Source organism: Martes martes (assembly GCF_963455335.1).
Source record: "Martes martes genome assembly, chromosome: 8".
Taxonomy (NCBI): Eukaryota; Metazoa; Chordata; class Mammalia; order Carnivora; family Mustelidae; genus Martes; species Martes martes.
The window spans coordinates 98,037,416-98,058,137 of NC_137895.1; the positions used below are offsets into that span (position 1 = coordinate 98,037,416).

Genomic DNA, 20,722 nt, shown 5'->3' on the forward strand with positions numbered 1-20,722 from the left:
TCTCTAAAACAGCTAATTTTATCACTGAGCTTCACCTCAGTGAATGAGAAATCTCAGCAGTAATGCTTTCTAAAAACAGTATATTGCTTTTCCTGTTAAAGGAGCTGTTTGGGGGCACCTGGGTGGCTCGGTTGGTAAAACATCTGCCTTCAGCTCAGGTCATGATCTCGGGGTCCTTGGACTGAGCCCCACATTGGGCTCCCTGCTTCTCCCTCCCCCTCTGCCCCTCCCCATGGCTTGTGCTTTCTTTTGATCTCAAATAAAGTAAATAAAAGTCTAAACAAAAAAACTGTACGCTTGTAAGTCAATTACACCTCAATACAGTAGGTTTTAAAAAGCTGAGTCTTGATTATTGCTTAAAGACCAGGGTGGGCACGTAACGCTCATCTGCTTCCTGGATACGTCAGAGCCCGTTATGCAAGCAGTGCAAGCGTTAGACATGAGAAGTGCACATAAACAAACTGCAATGCTTGGTGAGCGTAGTGGCTTACCAGTTCTGGGAGAGGACAGATAGTCCCAGTGTTCATATGTAGCCCTTCCATGATGATGAAACATCGGGTGACCCGAGCCTTGCGAGGATTCTTTAAAAGGAAAAAAAAAAAAAAAGACATTTTAAATCTCAGTAACTCCAAATGCAGAATCTGTTAGATGCTTCCTAGCACTCCACCCGACAAAATCTATTCATCTCAATAAGTAAATCAATAGACAGTCTGGGTGAGTTTCAAGTTCAAGGTTTTATACCCTGTTATTTTGAGACAACAGTGCTGTCTTTTCTCATGTTTTCCAGTTCATTCAATCCATGAGGTGACTGCACACAAGGCACGCACACACGCAATTTAGGTGCTCTGAGAATGCCAAAGCACAAACAAAACTCCCCAAACCCAGAATGACTGAGATAGCCCAAGGGAAATTTCTAGGGAGATGGGCACATTTTAGGTCACAACGGGGCCATGATACCTGGATTATCCACTGGTCAACATGTATGGCCAGGATTTGTTCACTTCAACATCTACCAGGTTTGCCTAAAACAGAGCTACATTGATGATGGCAATCATCACAGATGGGGCGGAGTTTGACAGAGGCTCTGATGACAGAAGAAGGGCAGAATGTTGATAAAAGGTTGGGAGAAGGGCACGAGGCTTCTTACACTACTGTATTTCCTTTGAATATGCCTGAGATTTTCCATAATAAAAAGTTGAACAGACAAACCCTGTTCTCCTTCATCTACCAAACAGCAGATAAAATCCTTCCTAACCACTGGGTCACGTAAAACTGAACCATGACCTCATCCAGGCACGTCTGACGCAGTGGCGGAGGGCTACTTCAGACAACACAGAACCTTCCTGCATCCCGCTGATGGCAGGTCACTAATAATAAGCCACCCACCCTGGAGAATTTGTAGATGATTTAGGCGTGCAAGTTTGAAAAAATACTGAGATCCTTGGGTAGAACTTTCACCATCTTCCGGTGCAAAGGTTTCTTGCCTCTAAGCTTCTAACGAGGGACATGCCAGAACCCACGGCTGTAACACTCAGAGCATGTGGAATACATGCCCCTGAGTTGGCTTGACCACCTTCACTCCACTTTTTTTTTTTTTTTCTTTTCAGCGTAACAGTATTCATTGTTTTTGCACCACACCCAGTGCTCCATGCAATATGTGCCCTCCTTAATACCCACCACCTGGCTCCCCCAACCTCCCACCCCCCCGCCCCTTCAAAACCCTCAGGTTGTTTTTCAGAGTCCATAGTCTCTCATGGTCCACCTCTCCTTCCAATTTCCCTCAACTCCCTTCTCTTCTCCATTTCTCCATGTCCTCCATGTTATTTGTTATGCTCCACAAATAAGTGAAACCATACGATAACTGGCTCTCTGCTTGACTTATTTCACTCAACATAATCTCTTCCAATCCCGTCCATGTTGCTACAAAAGTTGGGTATTTGTCTTTTCTGATGGAGGCATAATACTCCATAGTGTATATGGACCACATCTTCCTTATCCATTCGTCCGCTGAAGGGCATCTTGGCTCTTTCCACAGTTTGGTGACCGTGGCCATTGCTGCTATAAACATTGGGGTACAGATGGCCCTTCTTTTCACTACATCTGTATCTTTGGGGTAAATACCCAGTAGTGCAATTGCAGGGTCATAGGGAAGCTCTATTTTTAATTTCTTGAGGAGTCTCCACACTGTTCTCCAAAGTGGCTGCACCAACTTGCATTCCCACCAACAGTAGAAGATGGTTCCCCTTTCCCACATCCTCTCCAACACACGTTGTTTCCTGTCTTGCTAATTTTGGCCATTCTAACTGGTGTAAGGTGGTATCTCAATGTGGTTTTGATTTGAATCTCCCTGATGGCTAGTGATGATGAACATTTTTTCATGTGTCTGATAGCCATTTGTATGTCTTCATTGGAGAAGCATCTGTTCATATCTTCTGCCCATTTTTTAATATGATTGTCTGTTTTGTGTGTGTTGAATTTGAGGAGTTCTTTATAGATCCTGGATATCAACTTTTTGTCTGTACTGTCATTTGCAAATATCTTCTCCCATTCCGTGGGTTGCCTCTTTGTTTTGCTGACTGTTTCCTTTGCTGTGCAGAAGCTTTTGATCTTGATGAAGTCCCCAAAGTTCATTTTTGCTTTTGTTTCCTTTGCCTTTGGAGATATATCTTGAAAGAAGTTGCTGTGGCTGATATCAAAGAGGTGACTGCCTATGTTCTCCTCGAGGATTCTGATGGATTCCTGTCTCACGTTGAGGTCTTTTATCCATTTCGAGTTTATCTTTGTGTACGGTGTAAGAGAATGGTCGAGTTTCTTTCTTCTATATATAGCTGTCCAATTTTCCCAACACCATTTATTGAAGAAACTGTCTTTTTTCCACTGGATATTTCTTCCTGCTTTGTCGAAGATTATTTGACCATACAGTTGAGGGTCTGTATCTGGGCTCTCTACTCTGTGACTCAGACCCGAACGCCATGGGTTTGCTGGGGGTCACGGGGGAGGACATGAAGAGAGGCGAGCCTCCACCTACCTTTCCAAAATGAAGTATTTTTATTACAACTTAAAAAATACTCGATGTAGGAATCTTGGGAAATGGGAAAGTGCACAAAATTTTTAACAGATCAGGTAGTTACAAGACCCATTGATAGTGACTGTCCTTCTTATAAACTCTGTTCAAATCAGGATTTTACTGCCATAGTGTTAGAACCTGAGTTAAAAAAATTATTTTAATTAATAATTACTGAAAACATGATTTCGATGGAGATACACTACTCTGTTGTGGATACACCCTATAGTAACTATTGCACCAGCGCTGGGTATAGGTGGTTTCCCTTCTCTTGCTTTTTTACATCACACTGTGACCATCTCTGAATCTCTAAACCACATCTGATTCTCTTCTGAAGACAGCGCCCCCATACAGGTATAAGCACTAGTGCGTTCTGGCATTACTTCTGTAGACTGGGGAGTACACCCCCAACTCCCCGACGTACACGCTGCCCTTCTCTTCTAGAAAGCTGCCTGTGTTACCTTCCCCCAAAGCTGCCATAAGTAATTACGGTGATGATGAGGCGATTACAGTCAGACCTGCCTTTCCAACACGGAGTGCATTTAATAAGGAGGAATGCCCTCACTTCATATCCAAAAGTGATCCGCAGGCAAGTTTTCATGACAAATTACCATTTCATATATAATTTAGCTGGTTAGCAAGCACAAAGAACTGTATAATTTTCTTCAAAAGAATCATACCTTTTGATCTTCCATCTCTTGTTCCTTCAGCAGGTGCTCCAGGTCGGCCATGTCATTATGCATAAATAACTTACTGTCACTCCGTGATGCCTGCAATCCTTTCTGAATGGCAAAGCAGGCAGCTCTGTCTCTGCAAGGAAGAGAGACCCACCAAATTGGGGTTTTAAAAGGTCTTGTCAACATTCTCGGAAAAGGAATGCTTGCTTTCTGTAGCTGCTCAATGCGCACTTGTTAACACGCAGATCAGTAAGAACATCTGACGGCTTACACGCCACTGTTTGTGCCTCACTCTGCACGTCTTTTTCAGAGCGACCACGCTCACTCCTCTGCACGGAGCACACCCCTGCCTCATTTTACCCTCTCAGAAGTCAGCGTGCACATCTGTTCACCCACAGCAACTTTTTCTTTCTGAGAAACACACACAACGCTGGTGATCTCACCCTTGGTGGCGTCTTGGATTTGACCGGCACAGACTCTGCCCTTATTTTGCCATGAGAAGTGATACCGACTGTTGACTCTGGTTTTGGCGGCTGAAACTCCAGTAAGATATTCTAAACTGAGTTAGTTAGGGAGGATGTCTGTGACATTAAAAGCTGCATTATTTTAAATCCTTTAAATTTTAAAGGATGTCTGTGACATTAAAAGCTGCATTATTTTAAAGAAGGCAAGCCTTCTGCCACGAAGACGGAATAGTCCTATTTTCCCTGTTTTTTCTAAGTACAAGCCCAAACCCCAGACACTATGTATAAAACAAACATAAGAAGACTCTGAAGAGTGCAGAAAAATGACAGGCTGGCTGAAGACCTATGAAACGACATCTCGTGGGCTTCCCTGACTTGGAGCTGACAAAGCTGACCAACTCCAAGTGCCAAGGGGCACGGGCAAAAAAGCTCACAGAAGCCTGCCCTCTGTGGCCAAAGGGACAGGACAGGGGTGGCCCAGCAAGCAGAAATGACTCCACTGCAGCCAAACCACAGAAAAACCTGGGCTCCTCCCCCGACACCAGCGAGGGCTGAGGGGGCCCAGATTCGGACCACTGCAAAGCTAAGAGGCACGCCAACAGCCGCCCCAGCGGCCTCAGAGAAGGGAGCTGGGACTGGACCCCGCGAGCCAGTAACAAGGGCCCTCACAGTGGCACCAGTGAAGACCACATCGAGAGCCCCAGCCTCCGCTCCCCTGCAGGGAGGGACAGCCTCCTTTTCTTGGCTTGGGCTGTGCCAGAGGAGGCTCAGGGGAAAGTGGGACTCTTATTAACACCGACGGAAATGAAAACACCCCCGCCTGGGTGTCAATGGAGGCGGAAGGGGGACCCTGGCCTTGTACCTCCACCTGGCAGTAATGAGGCAGTAGTGAATGCCCCCCCCCCACCCCTAATGGAAGAGTGACAGAGAAAGCCGACTAAAACCCAAGGTTTAAATAAAGCATAAACTCTGATAGAATATGAAAATGTCCCGATTTCGAGTGTCACTTGTCATACCAAGAATCAAAAGATATCAAACAGAATGGAAGAAAATAATCAACAAATACCAATGTTGAGTTGACAGATGTCTGGATTATCTGAGAGTCATTTTAGAGCAGTCATGATAAAAATACTTCAGTGAGCACTTATGAACATGCTTGGAACAAGGGAAAAACAGAAAGCCCCAGGAAGGAAATAGAAGACAAAGAATCCCATGGGGAAGCTAGAACTGAAAAACACAATGGCCAAAAGAAAAAAAAGAAAGAAAGAAAGAAAGAAAAAGTACAGTGGATGGGCTCAGCAGCAGGCTGGGCGGGATGGAGAAAAGAATGGGAAAAGTGACAGACCTAACAGAAGCTAGGCAATGGAAACCAGAGAAAAACACAGGACAATGAAAGAACAGAGCCTTAGGGGCCTGCGGAACTACAACAAAAGCTGCCACACTGGCCTCAGTGGAGTGCTGGAGGACAGAGAGATAGCGGGGCTGAAAAGTATTCAAAGAAATAAGGACGGAAGATGCCTCCAATCTGGTAAGAGGCTGAGCAAAATTCATACAGGTAAACCCAAACAAATAAACGCCAAAATTATAGTAAAGTTTCTGAAAACTAATGATGATGAGGAAATCTTGAAAGCAGCCCTAAAATGACACCTTACATAGAAGGGAAAAATAATTTGAGAGACCAATCAGAAACCGTGGAGATCAGGAAAAAGTGTTATATCCCAAATACTTGGAAGAAGAGAACTCTCAAACAAGAATTCTGTAACAAGCAGAAAGATCCTTTAGGGAACAGGGGAAATGAAGGCAAACGAAGGAAAACCAAGAGAAGATGACCCCAGCAGACCAGAGGAAAAGGAATGGATAAAGGAAGCTCTCCACATAGAAAAAAATAAGTAAAGAAAACGAAAGAATTTTAGATTATCAGAGAGGAAGAAAGAACACAGTAAGTAAAATTATGAACAAACACACTAGGCTTTTCTTACCTTCCCAAGTTTTCTAAAATTATTTTGGATGATTTAAGTAAAAATTATAACACTGTCTGATGTGGTTTTCAATGTATGTGCAGGAAGTACTGAAAACAATTATAAACAAGGAGAGTAGAGAAGTGTAAGGAAGGTAAAGGTTTCTCTATCTGAAACGGTAAAATGACGAGACCAGCAGAAGGTGATAACTTACGTGTATATGTAATGTCATATTGAAAGCAATGACTAAAAACAAACAGAACTATGCAATGAGAAACACTCAAAAAAACCATGGATAAGTAAAAACAGAATCCCAAAACATGTTCACTTAACCCCCAGAGAGGCAGGAAAAAGAAAACAGAAAAACAAAAAAGAGATAACAAACATGAAACAAAAAATAAAGTGCCCTCACATGTCCAGTAATTACTTTAAATGTAAATGGCCAAAATACACAATTTAAAGACAAAGCCTGGCAGAATGGATCAAACACGTCCCAACGGTATCCTGCCTATGAGAAAATATACAAGGTATATAATAACGTGGTAGTGGCTGTATGTGTGATAGGTACAGAAAATACAGCATGCAAACATTCATTAGGAGAAAGCAGAATACCTATGCTGTTATCTGATGAAGTAGACTTTGGAACAAAGGAAATTACCGGAGACAGAGAAGAACATTATACAGTGATAACCAGGATCAATTAACCAAGAAAATATGCACCGAACGATAGAGCTACAAAAGGCTGAGAAGAAAAACTGAGGTAAGAGAAAGGAACACAGACAAATCACAACTACAGTAACTGTAGAACTACCAGACGGAAAATCAGCAAGGCCAGACCAGACCTCAACACCACCGTAAACTAAGAAGATCTAAGTGTCACTTATGAAACACATGACTGAGCAATAGCCAAATACTCTTCTTTAAGTGACCAGGGAACATATTCTCACATAGACCACATCATGAGCCATGACACAAACTGCAACAAATTTAAAATCTCTCAACACTTGGAAATTAAACACACTTCTAAATAATTTGTGGGTTAAAGAGAGTCTAAAGGAAAATAAAATATACCAAACTAAATGAAAATAAACAGACCAAGGTGTGTGGGACAAGGCTAGAGGAGCACGTAAGTAGTGCACAGCACTAATACATTAGAAAAAAGGAAAAGTCTCAAATCAATAATCAAAATTCCCAACTAAAGAATCTAGAAAAAGAAGAGCAAAAAGAAGCCAAAAAAGAGCAGAGGGCAGGAAACAATAGCAGAAAGTGATAGAATTGAAAACAAAAATACAATAGAGAACAATCATTGAAACAAATAGCTGATAAATAAAATTGAACAACTGGAGCAAAACTGACTAGAAAGAGAGGAGACAGAATACCAGACAGGAATGAAACGTGTTATCACTTCAGGCTCTGCAAACGTTTAGAAGAAAAAGGAAATACTATAAAGAACACAACGTAAGTTTGACAACTGAGAAGAATGAATTCCTTGAAAAACACAAACCATCTTAACTCATCGATATGACACTGACAATCTGACCAGCCTTTTAAGTACTAAGGGAAATGAATTCAGAATTAAAATTCTTTCAAAAAATAAATCTCCAGGTCTGCTTGGCTTTACTGGAGAAATCTACCAAACATTTAAGGAGTTAACATTAATTTTATACTATTTCTCCAGAGAACACAAGAAGGAATCCCAGGGGATTTTATGGACTAGTTGCCTAATGTCAAGACCAAAGTCCAAAAAATCCAAACATCATCAGCCATCAGGGGAATATAAATTAAAATCACAATAAAATCTCTCTGTACGCTTATCAGAATGGCTAAAATTAAAAAAAAAAATGACGATAGCAAATGCTTCTGAGGATGTCGAGAAACGACATCACTTAAATACTATTTATGGGAATGCAAAATGGTACAGCCGCTCTGGAAAACAGGCAATTTCTTAAACAACTAAGCAATGCCATGTGACCCAGCAGCCGCACTCCTTGGCCTACGTCTATACAGAAATGAAAACCTAGTTTTAGAGAAAACCTGTGCATAAATGTTCACAGCAGCCTTCTTTGTTCTAGCCTCAATCAGGAAAGAGCTCAGGAAAGAGCTCTGTCGGTGAGTGGTTCAACCAACTGTGTTGCTTCCAGACCATGAAGTACGACTCAGTAATCACAAGGAATGAATTCGCGATTCACACAACACAGGTGGACCTCCAGAGAATTAATGACGAGGGAAAAAGCAACCCCCAAACACTACTTAGTGTACGACCACACTTGTATTAACAATCTTGAAATGACAACATTACAAAAAGGGAGACTGGATGTGGCTGCCAGGGCATAAGGAGTGGGCAGGGTGGGAGGACCATGGGTACGGCAACGTGAGGGATCCTTGTGGCGATGGAAATGTTCTGGATCTTGACTTCATCTGTGTCCATATCCCAGCTATGAACAAGCACTGGTGGAGACAGGGCAAAGGGCCCACAGAATCTCTGTACTATTTGCCGTGAACAGGGACAGACCTAGCACATGACCAAGCACTCCACTGAGATTACTGCTGGCAAAGCTCTCCCACCATTTACTGAAAGTCAGAGACTAAGCCCTGCGCCTAACTGTCCAGGCCTAATGAATTCATCCAATAATTTACTAAACACCAGCATCACCTCTAGTGCTCCTACCTCTGGATGAGTTCTAGGAGGAACGTTTAAAGTGATGTGTCAGAGCACAGCAAGTGGGAGCGAGCGCAACCCAGGCCTCCCGGCCGGTACCACAAACAAGGCAATCCCTTACTTGGGACCTGACGAGGATGCACACGAGCTCCACGCAACCGCATGCTGGAGGGGCAAGACGGGCTACATACCCCCAGCCCTGGCCCCCCCGAAGCCCAACGGGGCTGGTGCTGCGTCGTGTGCCCAAACTTGCCGTGCTGGCAGGAGCCCGCCGGGGAGAGACAAGAGCCCGGTGCGGGGGCCATGGGAAGCTGGGCTCTGAGCCTTGGCGCCCGGACCCCTCTTCTAAGTGCCAGTCTCTGTTCATTTATCGATTGAGCTGGTGTTTTCTGAGCACAACTGAGCGGAAATGCGCTCCTAGGCAATGAACTAGTTAGAACCGACGGAAGTGCCGCAGAAGCAGAGCCCAGCGAGCATGAGGCGGGACGAGCAGGGGACAGTGGGGCTGTGTGCATGTGTGTGCACACGCACATGTGGGAGGCCTGACAAGCAGGGGACTGTGACAGGCAGTGTGAGCACCCGTGTGATCATGGGTTCCCAAGGAGACCAAAACCCTCTGGCTTTCCCCGCATGTGGCAGGTGTCTGACAAGCAGGGGACTGTGACAGGCAGTGTGAGCACCCGTGTGATCATGGGTTCCCAAGGAGACCAAACCCCTCTGACTTTCCCTGCATGTGGCAGGGGTCTCAGCTTGGTCCGCGAGGTGAGGGAGGGTGGTCCTGTAGAAGCACTACCATGTGGGGGGAGCAGCACGAGCCGGCATCAAGGAGAGGGGAAGACTATTCTAGGCCAGGGACTGGGGTGTTCAAAGGCCTAAAAGCGAGAGGAAACTAGCATATAGGGCCAATGAGTCTACAGCACGAGCACCTGAAGGAAAAGGGGACAAAATGAGCCTGGAAAGGTAGTCTAGAATGCAGAAGATTGTAATAAGAATTTGGATCTTTATTTCAGGAGCGATGGAAGCTCTTAAGCATGACATAACCAGAGGAGCATTTTTTAAAAAAGATTATTCTGGCTATGGTGTTAAAAAGGAAAAGAGGAAACAAAAGTAAATCTGAGACCTAAAATTCAAAGTCACTTAATGATCCACTCAAAGGACAGCAGAGGCTTGGGCTCTGGATCACTTAATGATCCACTCAAAGGACAGCTGTTCCCGCGGTGGGAACAGCTGGTTGCCCAGCTGGGCCAGCCTCAGCCCACTGCTCTCCGCTCTTCCTCTCCACAAAAGTGGAGATGCCACACAGCCAGGGCGCGTGTGCTCGAGTGCGCAGATTTGCTTGTGGCGTCTATGATCCTAGCAAGCCATGACTCAAGGTAAGCAGAAAGCAGGACTCAGGGTGGGATGGTGGGCAATGGAGGACTCCACTGAGCGACTGTGTGGGCGGTGACCATGGACCTTCAATGACACTACGCTGCCACAGAGCCACAGAGGGAAGTAAGTTTGGCTTTCCCAACATCAATAAATAAAACCAATCAATTAAAAAAAAATGCTTTCAGCATCCTTCTAGTGATGGTCTCATCAATGCCACACCAATTACTTCATGGAAATTCCTCTTTAAACAGAAAGTCAGTATTACCTAAGGCAGATAACCTCTAACAAAGGAATTCTCCAGGAAGATCACCATTATCTCCAGAGGCACTCTGACTGCCAACGCAGGTAAAGTTACTCACACAAACATAATGTCCCTCTCTTGGGGTAAGCGGGGATCGCACTGGCTATGGTGGCAAACCCATAGGAGTAGATGACGGCTTCTTCTGTCTTCATGAATTTTGCCAGGCAGTCTTCCAAATCCAAGTGCACATCTACAATAAGATGTTAAGTGGTTAAAACATTTTCTAATTCTTTTTTTTTAAGTACAGAATAAAGAAAATAACGTAAGCAGTTTAGTTAGTAATACTGTCACTTTACGGCCAAAATGAAACCGTCTTTGAGTTGTAAATTTTATGAGATCTACTGAGATCACTCTCGGCCAAAACGATTCCCCAAGCCTGTGAATGGCATCAGCTACTCCTCTGCCCCTACAAGCTTATTAGTGGGGCCGCTCCAATCCTGGCTTTTGCTTCTCTGCCACGCTAGCTCAGCGACACAAGGCCCAGCAACTTCACCTGCTTTAACTTCCCTCAACTAACCACATGGAAGCTTTACTAATGTGTGACACGATATTAAAGCCTTTTCCCATTTAGCAGAAGGTACCACACCAGACACTAAGACAACTGGAAACCAACTTTTAAAAGGAAAAGAAAAGATGAATAGAAGAGCCCGCGTGCCCTGCAGACGACAGCGGCGTCAGCACGTAGCGTGCACCTGCTCCAGCTCCGTGGCAATCGCTCTCCCGTCCGACTCTCCACATAAGCGTACAGGGACTTCAGATGTGTGATACAAAGAGAAATGCAGTCATTTACAAAAGCTGCTTGTGAAGAACGCTAGTGTAACAGCAGGAATGGACTGTGCCCGTTAACCCGGGACCGCCTATCGTGGTTGCTCACTGCCGCGCACCTTCCCAGTCTCAGGCACCGGGCTACACTCCCCAGCAGACAGGCTACATGCCCCAGCAGTGACTAGAATAAACAGTGCACGAACCAGCTTTGAACCTGAAAACTTCGAAGTGGTCCTAAAATGAGGCATTACCCAGGAGAGAAGAGGACTTTTAAAACTTCCTCTAGCTCTTTTCACTATAGCAGGACCCACACCAGGACAATAATCAGAGTTCTGCCACACTCCCTGTCAAGGGTGAGGGAAGCAGACACCTGAAGCGAGCTCTAGCTTACTTGCTGGGTATTGCCGCTCAGTTTTCGTGCTCCTCACTGCAGGTCTCTTGCCATCGAACTGGGGTTTCGCTCAGGGCACCTGCCTACTGCCGTCTGCCACTTGGCGGCAAGTTCCCACCTGCGCCCTCCGTTCACGAGCAAGCGCGCTCAGTCTCCGGTCAGGAAACACGGTGCACGTGTCTGAGAGTAGAGGGACCAAGGTGCTTCAGGCAGGTAGGCCGCAGGCGTGACCTGGCCCCTTGTCTCTTCCTACGGGCTTGGAGTTCTGGAGTTTTCCTATGCCAGCTGCTTCCTGCCTTTCAGTCATGCCCCTCTGTCGGGTGGCACAAACCCAGTCCCCCTCCCTAACCCTATGCTTACCAGACTACCTGGCTTTACCTGACAGCCACTGCACGTCTGATTAACAAATGAACTGAGAACATTACTGGACTTCCCTCATCTAAACACTTTTTAAAATATATTTTTAAAAAGTCCATTCTTTTATTATGACCTGATTGGAATGGGATAAACAGTTCATTTTCACAATTCCTCCAAGACATGTATACATGAAAGACCAAACACGCCTCTTCCTGTTGGCAGTTAAAATGTACACCAATGTAGCCTATTACGAAAAGCACATGAAGTGCCGTTTGACTTCCATTCCTGAGAGGTCACAGTCACTGCAGATGACATCAACATTAGCTAAGTGTGGGACTTTACAGTAACGAAGTTAATGACTGTATCCCATGTGATCCAAATGGTATCAAACAGGTGCTTAGGTCTTGAGCATCAGACCTGTGACATCACCAACACAGAGAACATGATCCTGACCCTGATGGCCCGCCCTCTGCCACATGCTGCCAGTGAAAGGTTTCAGGGAAAATCGGACGAGAACAAGGGAAGCAGCCACATGCTAGAGAACCGGGCATCCCCCACACTGAGCAAGGAGCTCCTGCCTCCTCCTCAGAGTGCTCTCTGCACCATGCCTACAGGCAAGTCCCCGTCACCCCCACTTCTGATCGGAATGAGGGCACGTCCCCCTTTGCACATGACAATGTGGTCTCTAAATCAGGACTATCTACCCCAAATCTCCATGATTTAGTTAGCAGACGAGCCCCAGAACCGCTCTCATCCAGCATCTCCATTTCAAAAACAAAACACCTGCTATGGACACGAACTATTTTTGCTAAATACAAAGAAGATTTTAAATCATTCTATAGACTCCGCTTTACAGGACTCATTTTTTCACTGATGAGCAATGAGGAAGTCAAACAATCTTGGCTTAATCTCAGGGCTTTAGCGTTAGTTATGCAGTGGATGAAAACTACATGTTAGAAACGTTCCCACCGTCATACATACTCGTAACTGCTTTTACATCACTGCCAAAAAGTGGTTAAGAAGAATCTACAGTAAGTCAATGACTTACCGATTCTTGCCTTTCCCAAAAGTCTAACAAAGACTGGCCTCTTTCTCCTCATACCTGAAGACACCAGGCTTTAGCTGACGGCAGCCTTGCAGAGCAGGTTTTGTGACAGGCGGGTGCGCAGCACTGTGTGACTTCTGATGTGTGACAGCTACTCTGTGCAATGAATAAACTCTCAGCCCAAGGGAGGGGGAGGCAGCAAGCAGGGAAAGCGCTAGGCCGTGCTCTCCTGCTTCTGATTTCGGTCTTCTGTGCAGATGAACCGTTCCACCAACTGTTCCACGGATTTGCACAGAGTGCAGGTAGAGCACCACACCCTTGGATTCACCGCTAGGAACACACACTGCAGGACAGAGGCCACGGAGGGAGGTGCCCAGAAAGCTCTGTGTCCCTCCCAGCACTCGCTGCCCTTTCTTGCACCTGTTCCCTAACCAGAACCTAACAGAAGGGATTCGAGGTCGGTACAGGATGTCTGGCACCCACGGCAGGGCCTGGCCACGGCAGTCATCACAGGGGTTAGGGCAGGCCTGAAACAGCTCCGTGCCTCTCAGGTACTTCTTCTGTCAAAGAGGTAATAGTCAGACCCGCCTCAAAGAACTGTTACCAGAACCACGAGTCAATGTCCATGAAACACTCACAGTAACACCCAGCATGGAAAAACCAATACACCGTTTAAGTGTTTGTACAGGTAAATCAATATTTGTAGGATAAAAGGCTTTCTTTTAAAAGGAAAAAAGCAGTTACACCATTTTCTAATTAAGTTGTCCAAACCCCACGTATTTAAGAACCTCATATTATAGTAATTTTTCCATTTGCCTTGCCTTTTATATATCTCCTCTTTTATTCTGCTAAGAGGTATTTTGGCTTTCTTGGTTGTCTTCCAAAGGAAAGACTACAAAATAGTTAACTTCAGAACAGTTTAGAAACCACTAACTACATTTTTTCTTAAGGCTTCTATATTTTGTGTTACATACTGTTTTCTTTTTAATCCCTGGAGACAAGGACAGCTTTTCTTAAAAGTACAAATAATACACTTATGCACTCATTAGAACATAAATATAGGACTGAGTGTTTTCCAAAACGTTTTTACATGCAGCATCTTATGTGATTCTTGCCAAAACGTTCTAAGCTGTGCAAACAAGGAGCGTCCCCTCCTATCCTGCAAAAGCAACCTCGTGACTGGTTAGTAGAAAGAAGTGACAGGTCTAGGAATGTTATGACCAAATGTTCCTCCTAATAAAACACACAGGCATGACTCAGTTGACTGTTCTGAATTAAAGAAAGAATATATTCTGAAAAATAAACTGAACAATTTACTTGTTCACTACTGGCTCCTGAACACAATTAAATGCCACTATCCTTCACCATGAAATCCTGCCACTGACTATATTTTGACTTAGTTTAAAAACAAAGAGTCAAGCAGGCACTGTGTATGCAAAGCAGATACTGGGAAACCAGTGATGACCTCCAGCAAAAGAGATCTGAACGTATTCAAGGAAAACCGAGAAGCTGGATAAGAGAAATTGTCCAAGCGCGCAGCCCGAGCCCTAGAGGAAAGTCCTCTCTACGACCTGACAAATCCTCTCATGCCGCTCTCAAACACACGCTCTGACAATAAAATAAGAAGCTGGAAAACTCCTTATCACATGGTCCTGACGAGATGACCAGAGACCTTGAGGAGTTCTACTTGTCAAAGGCAGAACATTCAGCCCAAGAAACTAGACGAATTTTAACTCAACTGTCATTTGACTTTTTTTTCTGTATTAATCATCTAATGTCATCTAATACGTTACTATGAAATAATAAAAAGGAAAACATTTTAATAAAGAAACTTATTTTTACTAGTGATTTACATTCATTTTTGAAAAGCTGAAAAAAGAGCTAAACAAGGAAGTCTCTTCATCTTTGAAAGTAGATGCCTGAATGTGTTACTCCCAGGGGGAAATGACATTAAAAAAATAACTTTTGCAGGGGGGGGCCCTGTGTGGCTCAGCTGATTGAGTATCCAACTTCTGATTTCGGCTCAGGTCATGAACTCAGGGTTGTGAGACTGAGTCCCGCGTCAGGCTCTGCGCTCAGCAAGGAGTCTGCTTAGGACCCCTAAAAATCCAAACCCAATTTAAATTTCAAACTCACTCCAACAGCAAGGTACAGAATACATGGAGGCTATGCTGCCATTTTTGTAAAAATAGCGGGAAAACGTATGTACAGAAGTAGTTTGCATTTACTGAAAAACGTCCCTGGAGGAATTAATAAGGAACTACTCATAGTAGTAGTTCCTTAGTAGCTGCCTTTTGCGGGGGAGGGGGTGAGGGTGGCTGCGATAATGGTGGGGGAGGAGACAACTTTCACTCTCTGTGAACCTTCTGAAGCTCACATCATGGGCTGAATTATTCAATCAAAAATACTTAGAAATCATGAACTTGGGGCACCTGTGTGGCTCAGTCGTTAAGCGTCTGCCTTCGGTTCAGGTCATGATCCCAGGGTCCTGCGATTGAGCCCCTCATCGGGCTCCCCGCTCAGCGGGAAGACTGCTTCTCCCTCTCCCACTCCCCGTGCTTGTGTTCCCTCTCTCGCTGTCTCTCACTGTCAAAGGAATAAATAAAAATCTTAAAAAAAAAAAAAAAATGAAACTGTGAACTAAAGATCCCGCATCTGGAAGCACACAAGCTGTTACTGCATATTTCAGTCCGGGGGAGCCACACACAAAGCTGACTGGGCTATTTTACCAGCTCTGGGAAAACTGGTTTCGAAGAGTTGAAACCTTTCTTTTTCATGACTTGATTCAGCAATAAATCTGCTATTTTCTCAAATTAACTCCCAAGCAGAAGCCAAGGCCACACATGCAAATAAAATTCCCTAGAAAGAAATGCTTTTAAGAAAGGAATTTTTTTTAACCCCAGCAAGCAAATCATAGAAATTCTTGTTGATCAGATTACAAGCAACCCATAAAAAATGTCTTGCCTAGCTCTCTAATACTACTTATCTAGGAAATAATTCCTTACCAATAACAACCAAGCAGACAACCCGTGTGTGCACTAGACTGAACAGGGGGACTGACCGGCGCTCTGTAAGTCTTTGGTCCTGCCATCAGGGCTGGCATCAGAGTACCTGGCTCCTCGTTATAAGGCTGAAATTAATGACTGTGTGACTGTGAGGAAGTCACGTAACCTCTCTGAGCTTTCTACAACACTTCTGAAGGACTGGGATGCTGGAACACAAGATATTTCAGACCCACTCCAACTTAAAATACTGGGACACCTACTCTGTTATCTGTTTCTAATACCAATAATTTAATACTAAGCTAGTTACAGAATAAAGAAAGGTTCTCCCTTCAATAAAAACACCTTCACTGTTTAAGACAGACAGACAGACACACACACACACACAGGCTTAGACATGGAAACTTGGACAGAAGACAGAAGAGATTTCCCAAGCTCTATTTTCCCTATATGCTGCCATGTGGAGGCCAGAACGTTACGTCCCGTACAATATTCACATGAACAATCATTTAACAACATTTTCCCTGAGGACTCGGAGTTGGGGACTTCGTACTGTTTGGAACCACACTCATCCTAAGACACAGCTGGTCATCATGACCCTCTTCATTCCAGAAAGAGCCACATCATTAATCCTTTGCCACCTCCCACCCCATCTGTCCTATCTCCCTTCGTGTAGGAGGTGGCTGCCCAGCTGGAGCCATCCCCCAGCCCACTCAGAGCAAGGCTCGAGCCAGGTTCTGGGCTCCCCAGCAGAAGGTGGGCAGAGGCATGTGCAACAGCCCATGCCTGCTTCAAGGGCTACTGCAGCCACACAGCCTGCTCCTCCACACCGGCCCTCGGCTGCACTCTCGCAGACAAGCACAAGGACAGTGGGCTCAGCACTGGAGGAAGGGGATGGGGAAGAAGTCAGTTCCTGCATGACTGTGAAGAGCAGGGCCATCTGCAGCAGGACCCGTCCGCTTCCAACAGGCAAATGCAACAGAAACAAACCGGGTCTCCTCGTGCCACGGTCCTTGGGGCACCTACAAGAGCAGCTCGGGCTCCGCCGGGCTGACGAGCTGGCCCTGGGCAGCAGGTCCTTTCCTCCACGAGGACCAGGGCCCCTCACGCACACAGACTCAACCACTCAATGCCACAGTTAATCACGGATCTCTTCTCCGAGGAGTTTTGAAATTAAACTGAGTCCGTCGTTAGACGCAGGTGAGTAGTATGAAGGAGACAGCGGTACATACCAAACGTGCCATAGAATCCTCTAGGTCCGCAAGTCCCCACGCCATACTTCTTCAGAGACGCCAAAGCTGCCGCCTTTGTGGGAGAAAAGTCAGGTCTTAATGCTTTATCTTCAGGGTTCAAAACTGATGTTTCCTACTCTTTAGCCCTCCTCCCAGGCCCCCCCCCCCCAACTATGTTCCTTTCTTTCTTAGAAGCATGGCAATTTGACTGGACACAAAGAGCAGATACATGCGAACATGTAGGGACAGAACTTAAAACATGGAAAAGTGTGTTAGTCTGATTATCCAAACATGGTTAACTCAAGGCCTTTATGATTTTTGGCATTTCTGGGCAGAAGTCTTTCCTCTGAACGGCTCACTGTCCTCCCAGGACACAGAGCCATTTCCGAGGCACACCTCTGAATGTGACCTGGGGGCTGGCTCACAGGGCTCCGCGGATGTCATGGCCGCCGAGCCACACCACACACCCTGACTGCCCACCTTCTCTGGAACCCCGGTCACAGCGCTGCCAAGAAAGAGCAATGGCCAATGGCCAGCAGAGGGAGCCCCTTCCCATGTTCTACGTTGGTTTCGTCTCTCCTGCCCAGTTTTTTAAGTAATCCTCGGTTACACACAGGACCTACTTACCTTGACCCGAGAGTTATCCAACAATCCCAGGAAATAAAAGGAGGCAAAGTTGACACATTTCTTTCCATTCACCACAATGTTGTGGCTGGGGGTCTGAGGAAAGAGAGGACAGAGGTAGTTTTGAGCAGATATTCACGTTCCAGGGCACGTGCTGTCACAACACCCTGGGGCCACACCAGACACAGAACTGATGTCACTCTACCCTGGCTGCACACCGGTCTCCTAGCTCTCTGCTCAAACTAACCGATGAATCATTTCAGATTTATTTCTAGAGAGAGTGTGAATACACACGCGGGAACGGGGGAGAGGCAGAGGGAGATAGAGAATCCCAAGCAGACTCAGAGCTGAGCGCGGAGCCTAATGCAGAGCTTGATCTCATGACCCTAAAACCATGACCTGAGCCTTAATCAAGAGTCAGCCGCTTCACCGACGGAGTCACCCAGGCGCCTTCTTCTCGTTATTTTTAAAGTGTAAAATTAGGAAGTGGTATTTATGAATCAGCCACTAGTTTTAGTATCAGGCTAATTTGTAGTACTTAAAAAAAAAACAACAACAAACAAGTGAGCTATAATTCCAACACAGATAAATGGCAAACCTTTATTTGATTTTAAAACTCATTAAGAAAGAAGTAGCTAAATGAAATGAAGTACCTTGGGAAAAAATTTGGAATAAGACAAAGATGAAGGAAATATAAAAACATCAAAATCAAAAGCAAGAATGGGCAGAAAAGGTTTGTCTTTACAGTTAAATAGTTTGCAAATACACGTTAACTACAGAAAGAGACAACAGCAGTCAGTGGGCTAGGTTTCCCAGGTCTACAGTTAGTGCTGGAATACTGTGTAAGAAGGATCCTGCCCCAGCCCCGGGAAGAAATAAAGCAACAGGGTGTCCAGTAGCCTGGGAGCCCAGGTCTCAGCTAGGCTGGGACTGGAGACGGGCTCTTGAGACGACCACAAGTGCTCTGCTAATGATACTTCCATAGGAAGACCAGAAAACCCTGCTCTCGGGCCAGGTTCAAAGAACTGGTTTTCGAGGAGAGAAACAGACGATGCTGGGCAACCTGGGAAGGAAGAGAATGACCACCGGAAGCAGGTGGACCAGTACAGAAGGCAGGAGGCCGCTGGGAAAAGAACATGGGGCGCACCTGCATTCCAGCTCCCCCTGGCTTCTGGAGCTCGGGGAAGCTCCCTAGACCAGTGAGTCTCTGTTCCTTCATCCATGAAGTCAGGAGAGAACCCACCTCTCCAGAGAACAGCTCTAAAAGTGCCTGGTCCATAAGAGGTGCTCTCTAAATATTCCTTCCTTTTTCCCTACGGCCTCAAGGGCTTCTCCTTCCAACCACCTGCTCTGACTCTGAACCTACCATGTCATTCAGTGGCCTTCTTAGGTTTCCCGCTCCTGCTGGCATGGAGGCGCTGACGCTCAGGAAGAGAAAAGATGGAGCCCCAATGGAGACGAGTGTGTAGTAAAGGCTGCTGCTGGCAAAGTCAAGGCTGTTCTACAAAAACTAATAAGCAAAACCAAAACAAAATGAAACAAAACCACTAACAGAGAAATCAAACCATCCAGGAAAAGTACACCCCAAACCACTGAGCATAGCTGATAAGCTGTCAGGAGGCAGCATGATGTAGGAGTCCGGGACCTAGTTCCTGTCGGCACCTGGAGCAGGGAAGGAGCAGCTATGGGCAGAAACGGAAGGATCCCACCCATGCTCCGCGCAGCTTTGCAGAGATGTCACACTCGGCCCTTACACGGAACACCAGAGAACGGGACCCTTCAGGAAATCTCGCAGAGGCAAATACAGCCAAGCTAGAAAGACAGTCCACAATGAAGGCATCAGAGGACAGAAGGTGGGAAAATAAAACCCTACCCAACCAAAAACCACAACCTCACTGTTAGTGAGAGTCAGTAATTAGAAAGTGAACTTAGAAACACGGAGGACAGTGTTTTAACAGAAGGAGACTAGGATTACAGAACCGCACGAACAGTGGGTTGGGTAGCAGTGTGAGAGCAGCTATCTGGAGCAACAAAAGACTCCAGAGCCCAAGAGAACTGTGTGTATACGAACACCTGGCGAATGACGGCAAATGCACCACAAACTGCCAAATCACACACATTTCTTTGTCTATGGAGCAAAATAAAGTTGGATAAACATGCACAAAGGTGAATTCCAGGCATATTAAAAACCTAGAAGATATTTTGGAAGAGGTAACAAAAGAAAATGTGGAAGAATGTCCGTGCGACGCTGGGGAGTATGGGGAGGATTTCTGCACAAGTCCTCCCACACACTAAGAGTGAGACCAAAATGGACGAATTGGAGTCAAAATTAAGAATTTAGTTGGGGAGCCTGGGGGGCTCAGTCAGTTAGGCATCCGACCCTTGATCTCAGCTAAGGTCTTGGTCTCAGAGTCGTGAGTTTAGGCCCTGTGTTGGGCTCTGCTGTGTGTGGAGCCTACTTTAAAAAAAAAGAGAGAGAGGGAGAGAATGTGGTTCAGTGATGACACCGCAGACAAAGCTCACAGGTGGGCAACACTTACCACACTTCACCGAACCGAAGATGCCATCACCATTTTTAAAGGAAGGAAAACTGTGCTGAAGAAAACGGGAGGATGTTTTCTTGTGATCTTACAATTTCTGAGTTTACACTGAATGAGAAGTTCTATTAGGTATCTCAGACACAGATTTTTGTCGCACTACGTCTGCACGACTAAGCGGGAAAACATAACAGAAATCCGTCAACACATCCCTAACCTCTCCACCGGAGCCCCGGCTGTTTGCTCCATGCCGCCAAGTCACGGACCGCACGGGT

At 45.6% G+C, this 20,722-nt stretch overlaps 1 protein-coding gene across 1 annotated transcript in view; it reads right to left on the bottom strand.

Annotated features, from left to right (window-relative positions):
* Positions 1-20,722, bottom strand: part of LOC308347139 (serine palmitoyltransferase 1-like) — a gene marked incomplete at its 5' end in the record, with an annotated part of 49,168 nt that overhangs the window by 14,774 nt on the left and 13,672 nt on the right. The window contains 6 exon segments of the mRNA XM_080810278.1: positions 492-581; positions 3,745-3,874; positions 10,553-10,684; positions 17,287-17,359; positions 17,914-17,999; positions 18,002-18,006. Coding sequence (XP_080666404.1) covers positions 3,873-3,874; positions 10,553-10,684; positions 17,287-17,359; positions 17,914-17,999; positions 18,002-18,006 — 298 coding nt within the window. The 3' untranslated portion in view covers positions 492-581; positions 3,745-3,872.